This window comes from Orcinus orca, chromosome 5, assembly GCF_937001465.1.
Source record: "Orcinus orca chromosome 5, mOrcOrc1.1, whole genome shotgun sequence".
NCBI lineage: Eukaryota > Metazoa > Chordata > Mammalia > Artiodactyla > Delphinidae > Orcinus > Orcinus orca.
Genome location: NC_064563.1, coordinates 79,392,333 through 79,405,536, shown reverse-complemented (window position 1 = coordinate 79,405,536; position 13,204 = coordinate 79,392,333). Strand labels below are relative to the sequence as shown.

Genomic DNA, 13,204 nt, shown 5'->3' with positions numbered 1-13,204 from the left:
TTTGGTATATGGGATATGTTGCCCATGTGGTAACACTGTCAGGCACTGAGTTCCCATTTCCCCTAAGGCTATACTTCTCCATAAGCAGTATCACGGGTGTGACTTTCACAAAGACCTCCATAGGAAGAGCTGTCACTTCCTGGGCTGGTTTATCCAACCCCCGGCCCACATCTCCAGTTTTTCCAGACACAGACTCTTCAGCCTTCACCAGTTCCCAGGCATCTAATCCCCGTTGGCCAGAGCTTTGGGTTCAGTGTAGGATTGGGACCCAGTTCTAAAGCTGGAGAGTTGAGGGAGCATGTGAATGGGACAGCAGTGTGGTCCAGGGGCCCAGGCAGGGGTCCAAACGTCAGGAGTGCACTTAGGAGACTATCTTATCAGACACTCAGGAGCACAGCTGGCTCAAAAGCTGCTGCAGAATCTGTGACCGTCCTCTTATCTTTGAGAAGATGCCTTGGTCTTCTGTGTTAATAAGAAATCATCATAAATAAGCATGAGATCACCAAGACCCACCAAAATGAAGGCAATAAACTCCTCCAGACCCAGAAGTTGAGGGTCCGACCTTCCCAAGGATAATCTCCCCTGGGGAAGATGTCCCACCCCCATTTTCTTGAGCAAAAGAAACACAGGTCAAAAAGGTATCTTCTCAGTTCTCTTCTCTTTATAAGCCAGCTATAAGCCACCCCCACCCTGTTACAGCATATACAGAAAATCTGTTTGAATACCCTGAACTCTGGGACTGTTGCAGATGACCCAGGCAGCTGCAGAGAAGCCTAGGTTCTAAGCAGGACATACTTCTTCCTACTGCCTTTTATAGACACATTCCTAGTGAAAATAAGTAAGTAGCTGCCCACTCTGCACCGTGGGCCAGAGGAGTTATGGAGAGGAGTCATCTGTGTTCAGTTATCAACATAGTAGTTATGTATTTGCTAAGTGCAAGAAGTGACATCATTGAAAATTACATGGGACCTGCTTCCTTTCATGGGATAAGTTTAGACACATCCCTGCTGGAAAGCGCTAAGGCTCTGCTCCGCCAGCCCAGCTGGAAACCCTTGTGTGCTCTAAGCCCACAGTCGCTCCCCCCACCCCCACCCCTGTTGCTTTTCTCTTCTTCCTGCAGGGATGGAGTAGAGGATGTTGACAGCCAGGGGGATGGGAGCAGCCAGCCAGACACCATCTCCATTGCCTCTAGGACCTCTCAGAACACAGTGGACAGTGACAAGGTAGGACAGTGCCCCAACCTTCCTTCCCCCAAGACTTCTTGTTGGCTTAACCACCCCTGGAGAGTTAACCCCTAGAGGAATTTCTCCCATGGTGGAGCCTGACCTCAGGAGCCAGTGGTCTCTTTGTGCCGGCCAAAGGGGAAGGAGCAGGGCTGGAGGAGGTATGTCACAGCATGGACATCTTGTCTGAGGGGCAGAAGATTGAGGTGGCCAGCCAGACCTCTCACGTCATGAGAGTTTAGCAGAACTGGCGAGGGTGGAGAGTGAGTCTGGGTTTCCTCTCCTTCTGAGATGCCTCACCGGCGCTGCCTGGGCTGCTCTGCCTTCTGGGAGGCTGGAACTCAAGGAGCTGAGGCTGGGATAGTTTCCAGAGACCTAAATTTAGACCAAGATCAGTGATTTGGGAAACGGCCACAGAGATGCCGGTTGGAAGGGGCCTCCTATCCGAAGGGGCTCTGGTGGAAATGATGCCCTCCTCTGGCCAGAGTATTGGGGCTCAGTTCCTGAGGGGCAGAGGACCAGGAAGTGGTATTTGAAGCGGCGTGGAGGGATGTAGTTGTCTCAGGAGAAAACCTGGTCACTTGCTTGCTTACATTTTGGAGCAAGTAAGCAAAAGTTAGGAGCTCTGATGGGGAGCCAAAGAAAGGAGAATGTAGCAAAGACTCTGCATTTGCTCAAGCTAGCGGAGGAATTCAGCGGTCTGAATGTGCAGGAGGGACGGGGAAGGTTCTGTCTCTGACCCTACTCTCATTTGCTTACCTCAGGGTCGGAAGAGTTTGAGGTGATCGTTTTCTGGATACTAGGGATTTTATTAATAAAGGTTTGGGTTTACAAGGACCATTTGGCCCTAGTTTCTAGACCTAGTATTTTGGCCTTAGTCCTTCAGCCTCAGACAACAGGCTGTGTCCTCGCTTCATTTTAGTTTTCTAAGTTAGGGGCATTTTTAAAAGATAATCTGCATTCATTAGGATTTTTCCTAATTTTTTTCTTACTGGGAAAAAAAAAAAGAAGACTATGCCCCCCAAACCTCCTAAGATCATGTTGCTAAATCATGCTCTAGACTAGTGTGCAAGGACTTGCAAGGTAATTCATTCTGTTTGACGTCCTGCCTTCAAGTTTCTAAGCCACTTTTGACTATCAGAGTGGATGGAAAATTGTTTTTTTTCTACTTGTAAAACATACAAAGAAAACTAGTTCTGTACTTTCCTTTCTCCTCTGATCCGTTGTTTAGAACTATAACCCAGAGTATCCTATGAATGAAAGTGTTTATTTTTAAACAGTCAGTGGGTGGTAAGCGAAGTGCATGTTTCCCATGTTCAGACATAGCAGCCTATTAATTCCATGGTCTGGGGGATGCCTCCCTCCCAGCTGCTGCTTTGTCTTCCCCGCGACCCTTAAACGGACACCTCTGCCAGAGACAGCTGTCTTAGGAAGCCCTGGCTCCAGCCTTTCCTTGTCCTCTGGCAAGGTGAGTGTGGTTAGAATAGAAGGCCTCCAACAGCAGGCATTTCTTTGTTAATGAGGAACCCTGGTACTTACACGTTATCCACAAGTAAGGAAACTGACGCCCAGAAAGTCTGAGTGACTCGTCTAAGAAAATCCTAGTGGTGAGTGGAAAAGCAAGAACCAGAACCCAGGTCTCCCTGATTCACTGTCATGTTTTTTCCCTCGCTCTTATTAAAGTCAAAGCTTTGAGCTCCCAATGCTAAGATGAACTCAGCTGGCCAGACCTTCTGCACATTCCACAAAAACATCAGTCACATGTTCATGAAAAAGCACCCACCACATGCCGAGCTCTGTGCTGGATACTGTAGAGACATGTGGATGCTTTGTTGAGTGTGAATCCTTATATGTGTAATTTCCGTTTCATGTATGTCTCTATAGCCAGGCTCTTAAGCCCTGATGAGGGCCGGGGTTGTGTCTGTCTGTTTCATGGCTGTATCCTCAGCACATAACACACATGGATGCTCAGGAAGTACTTGGGGAATGAACGAACAGAGTGGGTAGAGAACTCCGGCATGAAGAGGAAGCTAAAACAGGTGGTCTGAAAGCAGCCATACATACAAATATTGTATTTTTAAATATGCTAAAGAAGCCTAGAAGTTTCCTTACTTGCAAGCAGAAAGCTGCAGGTAATGTTCCCGGCCTGTTGGGAACATTAACCCTTAATTACCTTCTCAGCATGGGCAGCGGGTTGGGAGATGAAGAAAGATTCTGTGTTCTGACACAAAACCTGGAAAATGGCTTAGAAATAGTCAGATAAAGGGAGGGCCTGTCTGTGACCTTGCACTGCAGTTAGAATGTTCTTACTCTTCTGACACTGAGCAGTGAGATCAGGACAGCCAGGTGTTCCCTTGCCCTGCCCTGTCCTTCATCAGAGAAACCATTTATTGGTATCTTTGAATTCATAGATGTTATCAACAAAGTTAACTTTCCCCCTATCTATACCCGAAGACCAGGAAACTGGTCTCCATTGGTTTCCAAGTGGTCAGGTGAACAGACTCTGAAGAAGGGGAAGAGCAAGTGGGTTGATTCAGGTAGGCTGAGCCTACCTGGGCAAACAGGGTGGCTGTGGGGAGAGGATGGGGCAGAGGCACCTCACAGGGATCAGGGTCATTTTATTGGTGAGTTTCTAGGAAAGGCCCCAGTCTTCCTCTTCTAATCCAGAGGAGTGAGAGTCGTAGCACTGTGGGCTGGGTGGATGGTAAATGTAACCATTAAAGGGTGATGACAGACGACCTTGAGGAGCTGTGGGGCCCCAAGGCCCCTCTGCAATCCCCTTGTGTGTCCTCTGTGCGCTGGGGTGGGGTGGAAGGAGTTTGGACACACCTGGATTCAAATTCCAGCTCTGGCACTCCCCCTCTGTGTCACATTGCCTGAGTTACTGCACCTTAATTCCCCAACCTGTAAAACAAATACCCGTCTCACTGAGTCCTTGGGAAGGTTAGGTAAAATATATTTAGTTGGCATCTCTTAGACATTCAGTAAAGGTTAACTTTCCATCCTTATTAGAGGGGAAGCAGAAATTTAGATACTGTGAGTAAGAGTGCACAATTATTAAGCAGACTGAGGATCTTTGGAAGTTCTTGAGTAGAGTTCTGCCCTCTGAGTCCTTGGTCCATTAACTGTCAGTAGGTTTTTATCTATATTAGACCTAAAGGGATGGAACATCAGTTTACTTGTCTATAATAGGGCAACTTTACTCCTCTTCCCATTTGCTAACCCTTAGAATCTAAGACGTAGCTATTTGTAGTTAGCATTGGCTCGTGGCTGATTTTATTATCCAATGGGTTATGGTCCATTACTGCCAGGTATTTCACTTTAATCCTCAGATTGTATCACCTTTGGCCAGTGGTAACCCCTAAGTCTTTAGATATTTGAAGACAATTGTCTTTTCTCTTAATCTTCTTTGTTTAGAAGTCCTCAGTTTCTCCAGCTATTCCTTGTATTAATGTGTTTTCCGACCCTTCCATATCCTGGTTGCCTTCCTCTGGTTTACTCTAGTGTGTAATGATCTGTATAAAATGGGGCCTCCAGCATGGTATATAAGTACATTAGGTGTGATCTAACTGATGCAAATTCATCTCCTTGTTCTAGAGCTACTATGCTTGCCCTCCTCCCTAAGAAGGTTCACCGTGTCTAGTAGGGTGTACAGTGCTGGCTCATAAAATCTCCTTGCCTGTTTTTGTGGACTGCCCTTAATTCAGCATGTGACTTAGTAACCTGAGTGTCAGACTACTTAATATCTATTAGATTTTCTCTTGCTTAGTTCCATCCATAATCCAGTATGTTTTGAATATAAATTATTCTGTCCAGTATGTCAGCTGCATTTCCCAGCATTATTGGCTAAACATACGTTTTGTGGCTTCATCCAAATTCTGGCTAAAAAGACAAGGTTGAGAACAGAAGACCAATGCCCGGCCCCTCCTCATTTGCCACCCAGGTTTTGACACTTGGAACCCTCCTTGTCTGACTCTTCTTTCTAGGAAAGGGAACTCCCCCACTTTTCTCTATAACAGAGAAGCTGGGATTGCTTGTGGTAAATCCTCCCTTGATGAGGAACCAGTCTAATATTATTAATTCTGCATTAAACGCTGAGAAAGCCAACACAGGTGCCTCAGTAAATGGCACGAATAAGCTTTCCCCAAAGTTGCTTTTGCTCATCTCTCAAATGGGTCTGCATAATTAGGTTCTACCTTGCCCCTGTCCCGTGTAAAAGTGTCATCTCCCTGAAGGCAAATGGATGTGAGCTTACTTTGTTCTGTAGAGATCTGGGTCTGAGCCCCTTCCTGTTCTGTCCAGAATACGCTCACACTACTCTGGGCCTTCCACCGTAAAGTCTCTTTTGCTTATACACGTATTAAGTGATGGAGCTTTGCAACCACACTTCAAAGACATCCAGAATTATAGAATTGTAGTCAAGCAAGGCTGGGTTATGAGGTGGCAGTGAAGAAGTGTCTTGTAGTTGAACACGATGGACGTCTGCTGAATAATTACCAGCCAATGGTGCAGAAGCAGCCATCTGGGCAGTGACAGTCCCTGTGCATGTATACTATTTGCCATTTAGACTAGGCATGCTGGAGACGTTCAATAAATGCTTATTGAATTGAACATTACAAACACCTCCTAGTAGGGATGCTCTTCATCCAAAATACACTATGACTTTCTAGACATGTCCAGACCGGCTGGAGACAGAGAAATTGAGTTGTGAGTGCTATAGTCCCTGCAAAAATTACAAGGGAAAGGACACTGCTGGAACATCCCGGGACTGATTGTGATTTTAAGGAGGGATTTCAAAAGCAAGCAAATGTGATCTAAGGTACAAGGTGGGCTGATAATGACAGTGTGCTGAAGGGGGACGGGAGATACCTGGAGAAGCCTGGAGATTCCAGGATTTAACTCAGAAGTTTTTAAACTCTCGACTGTCAAATCGATATAATGGGTCATGACCAAAATTTTGTTTTACCGTGTGGGAAGAAACGCTCTAAAGTCAAAGGATTCCTACAAGATCACTCACTGCAGTAACGTGATGCCTCTAACAAGGTGCGGGGCAGCCTGGCTGCAGAAGCCTTCTGGGAATAGACTTCTAAAGAGCCTCACCTGGTTTGTCAGAACCTGGTAATCCTGACACATGCGCTCTGGGAGCACAAAGCAGGCCACTAGGTGCAAGGGCTGTAGTCCAAGAGGGTCCAGCCCATGCTTTGGGGAGGTCCCAACCCCTGAGTTGGCCTATGCCATCTCTCTTCGTACATGCTCTGTGTTGAGGGCCCACTTACTCCACAGCAGGTGTTGTTCTCCATGCTGAGAGTACAGCAACGGATGAAACAAGGCCCTGCCATCCTTTGGCGTGTTGTCTTATAGGGAGGAAAGGTAAATAACCAGAAGGAGAAAGGATGGCATCCCTAGTCTTCTGCTAATAGCATCAGAGATAAAAAGCTTCTAGGTTTTTCTTGTAAGAAAAAGTGGGCTAATGCTGCAATTGGAAGAACTCAAATTAAATGTAAGAAATTAGTTTCCTTGTAAAGATTAGTGTTGATCGGGGGACAGATGACGGAGGGGAAAAAATAGAATCTCTTCATTTAAATGGGCTCATAAATAGAGGAACCCTCCAGAGAATAAGGATGGATATAGAGCTTCTTGGGAGGAAGGAGAGCAAATTGGGTCCCATTCCCTAGAAGCAGAGTCTGAGACCATGATTCCTATGCATGTAGTTTATTAAGGGTGTGCTTTCAGGAAAAGGGGCAAGAAACAGGGGCCAGTGCAGAAGGAGCTAAAGCAAATGTGCATGTGGTTTCAGCTGGAGTCTAGCTCAGTCTGATCCCTCCTGGACCTGGAGCGTGAATTGCACCCAGAGTTTGCCCCACCTTCGGGCAAGGGGCCTGGCCTTTTGTGATAGCTGTGAGCTGTTAGCAGCCAACATGCACAAGAGCTGGGGCATGGGAACCGCAGCAGGAAAGAGGATCTGAGTGGGCTGCAAAGGCGTCTACTGCACAGAGGAAGGGGATGGGTTTGGGGACCAGGCATGGATTCAGTCCCTGGTTGTTCACCAGCTGCAGGACCTTGAGTGGGTCGTTTAATCATTTCATGCCTCAGTCTCCAAGTCTGTACAGTGAAGGCAATGGTTTCAGCTTCCTGGGATTTTGAAGGACTAGCCAAGATCCTGTGTGAAAGAGGGTGTGAAGCAGAGGAGACATGCGGTGGGTAGGTCGCTGTCCGGGTGACTATAGGCGACTGGCGTGAGAGAAAATAGACAGCGTGCTCCCTGGAGTTTTAAGGGCCTACAGATCACTGGCTTTCGCCACTAAGGAGAAAAACCAAACATCTGGAAATGTGGAGACTCAACAGTGTTAGGACTAATAAAAATCCTGTCAGTTCACACGATGTAATATTTTTCACTTAACTAATTAAAAACCATCAAGATGATGCAACACACCAGCAGGATATAACTAGTTATAAAGAGAAAAGTGCATTTTGAGCCGTATCTCCAGATATTTTGTGTGTGTAAAATGTACACAATTTCATGATATATTTGGGTGAATGACCTCTATTTTGTTGCTACTATTTTAGTTATATTAGATTAAATAAAATTATAAAAGAAGACATGCTTTTTTAACTCCCATATCTGTGTTAATATAGAAGAAGTATAAATAACCCCAAACAATAGCTAATAGATATATTATAAAATATATTACAACATATGATTTGGTATTTGAGAGAACACAGAGAGACCACTGGTATGTTTTCTGGTTGGAGAAAAACCAGAGTTTTTGTTTTGTTTGTTTGGTTGGTTGGTTTTGTTTTGAATTTACCTTCAGATATATCCAAATAAGACAGTGTAATACAAATCTACTAAAAATGTATCCAAAAGAATTTAATGGACAACTCAGCACATACGTAAGGAAGTACTTGACCTTAAAAATATATGTATGAGATAATAAAAAAATAAAGTTATTGATCATCGTTTAAAAAACAAAATCAAGGTGGGCCCCCCAAGGTTGAATCTTCAGAATGAGATTGTGACAGCGTGTGACATTTAGCCGTGGGGCCTGAGCAGGTGACCCATCTGCTGGAGATCCAGCCTATTAAATGCACTGTGTTAAAAGCTAGAAAAAGAAAACGTGATGCGTCTCCAGGAGAGAGTCCTCAGCACTTCTGTTACTCTGCCCTTTATCTCAGGGCCCTAAAATGTTTCTTAGTGGGAGAGATTTATGTTGCCTCCCATCTAGGAACAAAGCACTTTCTAATCCTCAAATAAATACCTTTGAAGAATATATAATTGTACTCCTTGTTCCCGGGGTTTGGAGTGGATATATCTGAAACCTAAACTTGGACTTCACAAGCTGTAATCTTGAGTCTCGGTTGTACCCCACACCTAACAGTACAGTGGGTTGGAGTTGCTGTATGAATCCCAGGTAGAGGCATTCTGATTTTCTCAAGAACTTGGTAGTCACTCCAAAGTAGGAAAAATGCCATCTCCGCTTTAAAGTTTTAAACCCAAATTATGATTTTTGTTTGTGTTTGTTTGTTTTAGTTTTCTGAATAATCCAAGTTCAGGACTAGGTTTGAAAATAACTTTTTTTCCTGGTGTGGTCCCTTTGTTACTTTGATCCGTGGTGGGCGGGAGAGGTGGCAGCAGGGAGCAACAAAAAGCAGAGGATTCCCGGGTCCTCCTCTCTGTGGCTGCTCTGTCACCTCCCAGAAGCCCAAACCCATCCTCTCCTGAGCAACATTCAACACAGGACAAATGTGCTGGCTTTTCAGAACGAGTCTTTAAAGTGCGAGGAGTTGAGGTCACCTGTTTTTCTCTAAATGAAAAGTTGCTCAAATAAATGACTGGTTTCCAGCATCACACACAGCCCAACAGTGTGAAAGACACAACTGAGGTTCGCGGGGCAAAATCTCTCATGACAGCATTATTTTACTTAATATTTGACTTACACTTAAGAGCTTGAAAACCTCCCTGGAGAGGCCCACCTTTAACGTTACCAATCAACTGAAAAAGCAAATAAGCTTCATAACACACAGCAGCCGATGGACAGTTTGCTGCACACAGGCAGATCACAGGAAACCTCAGAGCGCCGCGCCGCACAAATCTCTTGGTTTCTAGTGGCGTCATTGTGCAAGTATATGTTCCAGAAATAAGGAAATTGCAAAAGGTGATTTGCCAGTAGACTAGATCTCTGTGTGATAGCTGCAGGGGTGGCCAGAGGCCAGATTTGACTTGGGGTAAGTTTGGAATTCGGAAGCATGGAAGCTCAGGGAAGAATGCAACCTGAGAGGTCCTCTAGCCCTCTGTCTCCATCCTGTTTAAAGGGAACAAAGTGACTTGCTCAGAGTCACAAAGCCAGTTCATGGCAGACCTCAGACTCAAACCCAAGTCACTCTCCTGCCTGTTCAATGGGATTAAGAACATAGTACTTTTGCGGTAACCCTGATAGTTCAGCTTCCAGAACTTTGTAGCAAAAAGCAAACATAATTGTTACTGGCTTCTTCTCCAGCTGCCTCTACACCAATCCGCCCCAGCCCCAGCAAATCCACAGCAAAGTAAATTACAAAGAGGTTCTGTAGGCCAGTCCAGCGTCTCTGGGGCTGGCATGTGGCAAACGGGAAAGATACCTTCCAAGTATTAATGCCTGTCACAGAGTCTTTGATAGCAAGTACTTGTGACTCGTATAGTGGCCTTGGTGGGAGTGTGATTCTGCCCTAGAAGAGTCTTCAGACCTCTCAAGGCAAATTCCCGGTCAGGCTCTGAGAGCTGGCAAGAGGCACTGCGGCAAGGCAGCCCAGCACAAATCTGAATTCTGTTTCTAAAAATTTTGGTGGAAGGAGAAAGCAAATCTGAGATCAAGCCAAGATGTGAAAGTGGATTAGCTGGCGACAGTCCAAGGCAAACAAGACCCAAGTGAGTACACTGCTGGCCGGACACACTGGGGAGGAGGGGCCCGAAAAGGGGAGAAGGCACGTCCGGGGAGGGGGGCGGGGGCCAGCTTGGAGGCCGCCGGCAGAGAGAGAAGTAGCAGCTCTCAGGGCAAGGGTTTTACTGGAGTATTCTGCACAGACTTCTTGGCATATCACTTATCCCACTTACGCTTGTTTCCTTCTGTGTGAGTTAAAAAGGTCTTTTAGCGAAGAACAAAATGACAGAATCTACCTTCTTAAAGCTACTGGTAAGAAGGAAACAGGTTGTGGGAAATACCGTTCTTAAAAAATTATGCTCCTGGATGACTAAGAGTGACACCAGGAGTTTTGAAATCTGGAGCAAGCTCTTCTTGTGGGTGCGAAAATGAACTCTTCTAGAAATTTCAAGCAGAAGTGTTGCTAGAAATGACCGTCTAGAGCCAAAGCACTGAGATGAGCGTGGATGAGGCGGGTGAAGGTGGCTTTGCAGTGGCGGCTCTGCCTTAGCTGAGCTGCCTTCCCCCATGCGTGCTGTGCTGTCAAACATGACATGTTTTCCGTGGCCGTAACATAGGAGTCTTGGGAAAAGCCTGTTTGATAGACAAGTGGGTAAATAGTATCCTGTTTCTTTATCTTGACCTTAGATTGAAAATGCTTGTTTGGGTTTTACCTGCCTGGAGGCTTAGCTTCACTTCCTCCCTGCTGATGGCTACTGGCAACCTGTCTGCCATGACTAGTGGGATGTGGTGGACACTGGATGGGGATGGGGAGATCTAAGCATTTGAGGCATTGGGGTGAGATGGTGTGATCCTACTGCCAGAAAGTAGGGTCTTGTCAAGGAAACCATGTTTGCCTGTCCTCCGTGGTGGCCTTCCACTAGGAACCACAGTGAAGATGGGACTTTGGCTCAGGGTCTCTCCCCGGGTGCCAAGTAGCAAATGCCCACCAAGGGGAGCAGCCTGCCTCTGCCCTGATAGCTCTTCCTGTTGAGAGAAAACTGCTGGAAGATGCAGACCTGTGCAGACTGACCCATTCCAGGTGTCTACTCCCTAGTTTCAACCAGACCCTTCCCTCTGCTAATCAGTCTTTCCATTCTTCTGCCGCCATGTTCCACACGGGTCTGGCTCTGGTTATGTTGGAGTAGTCACTGCTTTGTTTCAGAGCTGATAGTCAAGTTTCCAGCTTCCCCATATGTAAGGGCTTAGAGTTGAGTCTTCCAAGTTCAGAATGTTTATCTACTGTCATTATTATTATTATTAATGCTCTAATTGGTTCTGTTTAAAATTGCTGATTGCAGAGACATGTATACATGGATTAGAAGTTCAGGAGAGCTGTTCCTCTAATCTGCATGGCCCCTGCTGATGCTGGCTGTGAGATGCTTACTGAATGCTCCCATAAGCATTGCTCTCTGCATCATATGCAAGGGCTTAGACTCCTCTCTGAACTTCATGATGTACTGAAGGGAAAAAAAAAAAAAAAAAAGAAAAACAGGTTCTGTATTTTTCCATCTGTCTCCTGTCTCCTGCTAGCTGGTGTCCTTTCAGCTGCAGGAATGGGCTTTAAAAAGTTTCACTTACTCTTTGCTGTTACTCACTTACACATGGATGACAGTCTGACTTAGTGAGCACTAGAGGATATTAAAAATTCATTACCTTTTCTTTGCCTCATGATTTTTTAAAAATTTTTTGTTATTTTTTGGCCACACTGCACAGCATGTGGGATCTTAGTTCCCCGACCAGGGATTGAACCCGCACCCCCTGTATCGTAAGTGCGGAGTCAACCACTGGATCACCAGGGAAGTCCTCTTCTCCTCGTGATTTTAATGTATGCTATCTTTTTATCTCATTGATTAATTTATCAAGCATTTATTGAGCTCCTACTATCCAGCAGGTGCTATTCTAAACACAAAGGATAAGACAGTGAACAAAACAGACAAAGCACCTTGGTGGCCTGCTTAGACCTTTCTCTTTTGTGCTGATATGAACCTAAATATGCTCGATTTTGAGGTATTTGGAATGCCTTGCAACTTACTTCTATTTTTTTGTATGTCTCTGTGACTGACACCATTGCAGCTTTTATCTTAAAAGAATTTAGCAATTTGTTTAAAAAGATTACTTGGGAGTTCTTGAAAGTAGTCCCCCAATTTTTAATTTCCTGAATTAAAACCAGAAATCAAACCAGAATGTTAGATTTCCCACCACTATCATCTTTGAGCTGTAGTTGCAGTCAGCAGGTTCCTAATTAGGGAAGGTTACCTTCATGGCAGGTAGACATTCAGATGAGGAGAAAAGATCAGGAAGTATTCACATAGCTCCCAAATATTAAAATTACTTCTATCTCATATAACAGGAGTACCAAAGGAAAATTGTCCTTTTAATAAGTTATTTTTAAACTGTTATGATGATGATGATGAAGAAGAAGGATGTGAGGGGATGAGGAGTGGGGAATAGTTTGTTAAATGGAGTTATTTCAAATTTTAGAATCTGAAATTTGTAATACAGAGTCTAACTTATCTGATGTCCCTACCCCACTTCACCCCACAACCTCTCAGAACAAGAACAGTCACAATTTTTATGCCTCTCTACATACGGGCTATGAAGAACCTTTATTGTACTTGTGAAAATTTTATTGAAAACTCCCCAAAGAGAAAGGTTTTTAGGATATGTTCTCTACCATTAGATTTAAGACAGTACTTCTAACAGGGACATAGACCAAACCACTAGATCGGTTATGTTATTTAGAGAGCAAATAAGTAGGCACTACCATTAACGCCTGGTCAAGAAGAAAAATCTGTTAACAGAGAAGAATGAAATTAGCTAGAGGCAAAAATGGAAAATTATTACAAATATTTTGGTACACTGAATTCATTCTTTTATTCAACAGAATTTTATTGAATGTCCACTGGTGACCAGATACCATGGAGATTCAGGATATAAAAGAACAACCTCTGTCCTTGTCCCGGAGTTTTCTGAGTTCATACCCCCACAGGGGTCTTAATATGTGATGCCAAATACGGTGGCTATATAGGTGTTACTTGTATTTGAGGAAGGAGAGTTGTACTTAGCACTTCCTTTATGCCAGTT

The 13,204-nt window shown here is 44.8% G+C and overlaps 1 protein-coding gene across 16 annotated transcripts in view; it reads left to right on the top strand.

The window, feature by feature from the left end:
- Positions 1-13,204, top strand: part of KALRN (kalirin RhoGEF kinase) — a 653,035-nt gene that overhangs the window by 436,441 nt on the left and 203,390 nt on the right. For all 16 annotated transcript variants that reach the window (XM_049710431.1, XM_049710430.1, XM_049710429.1 and 13 more), the window contains exon 33: positions 1,121-1,223. In XM_049710431.1, coding sequence (XP_049566388.1) covers positions 1,121-1,223 — 103 coding nt within the window. The remainder of the gene's footprint in view (positions 1-1,120; positions 1,224-13,204) is intronic.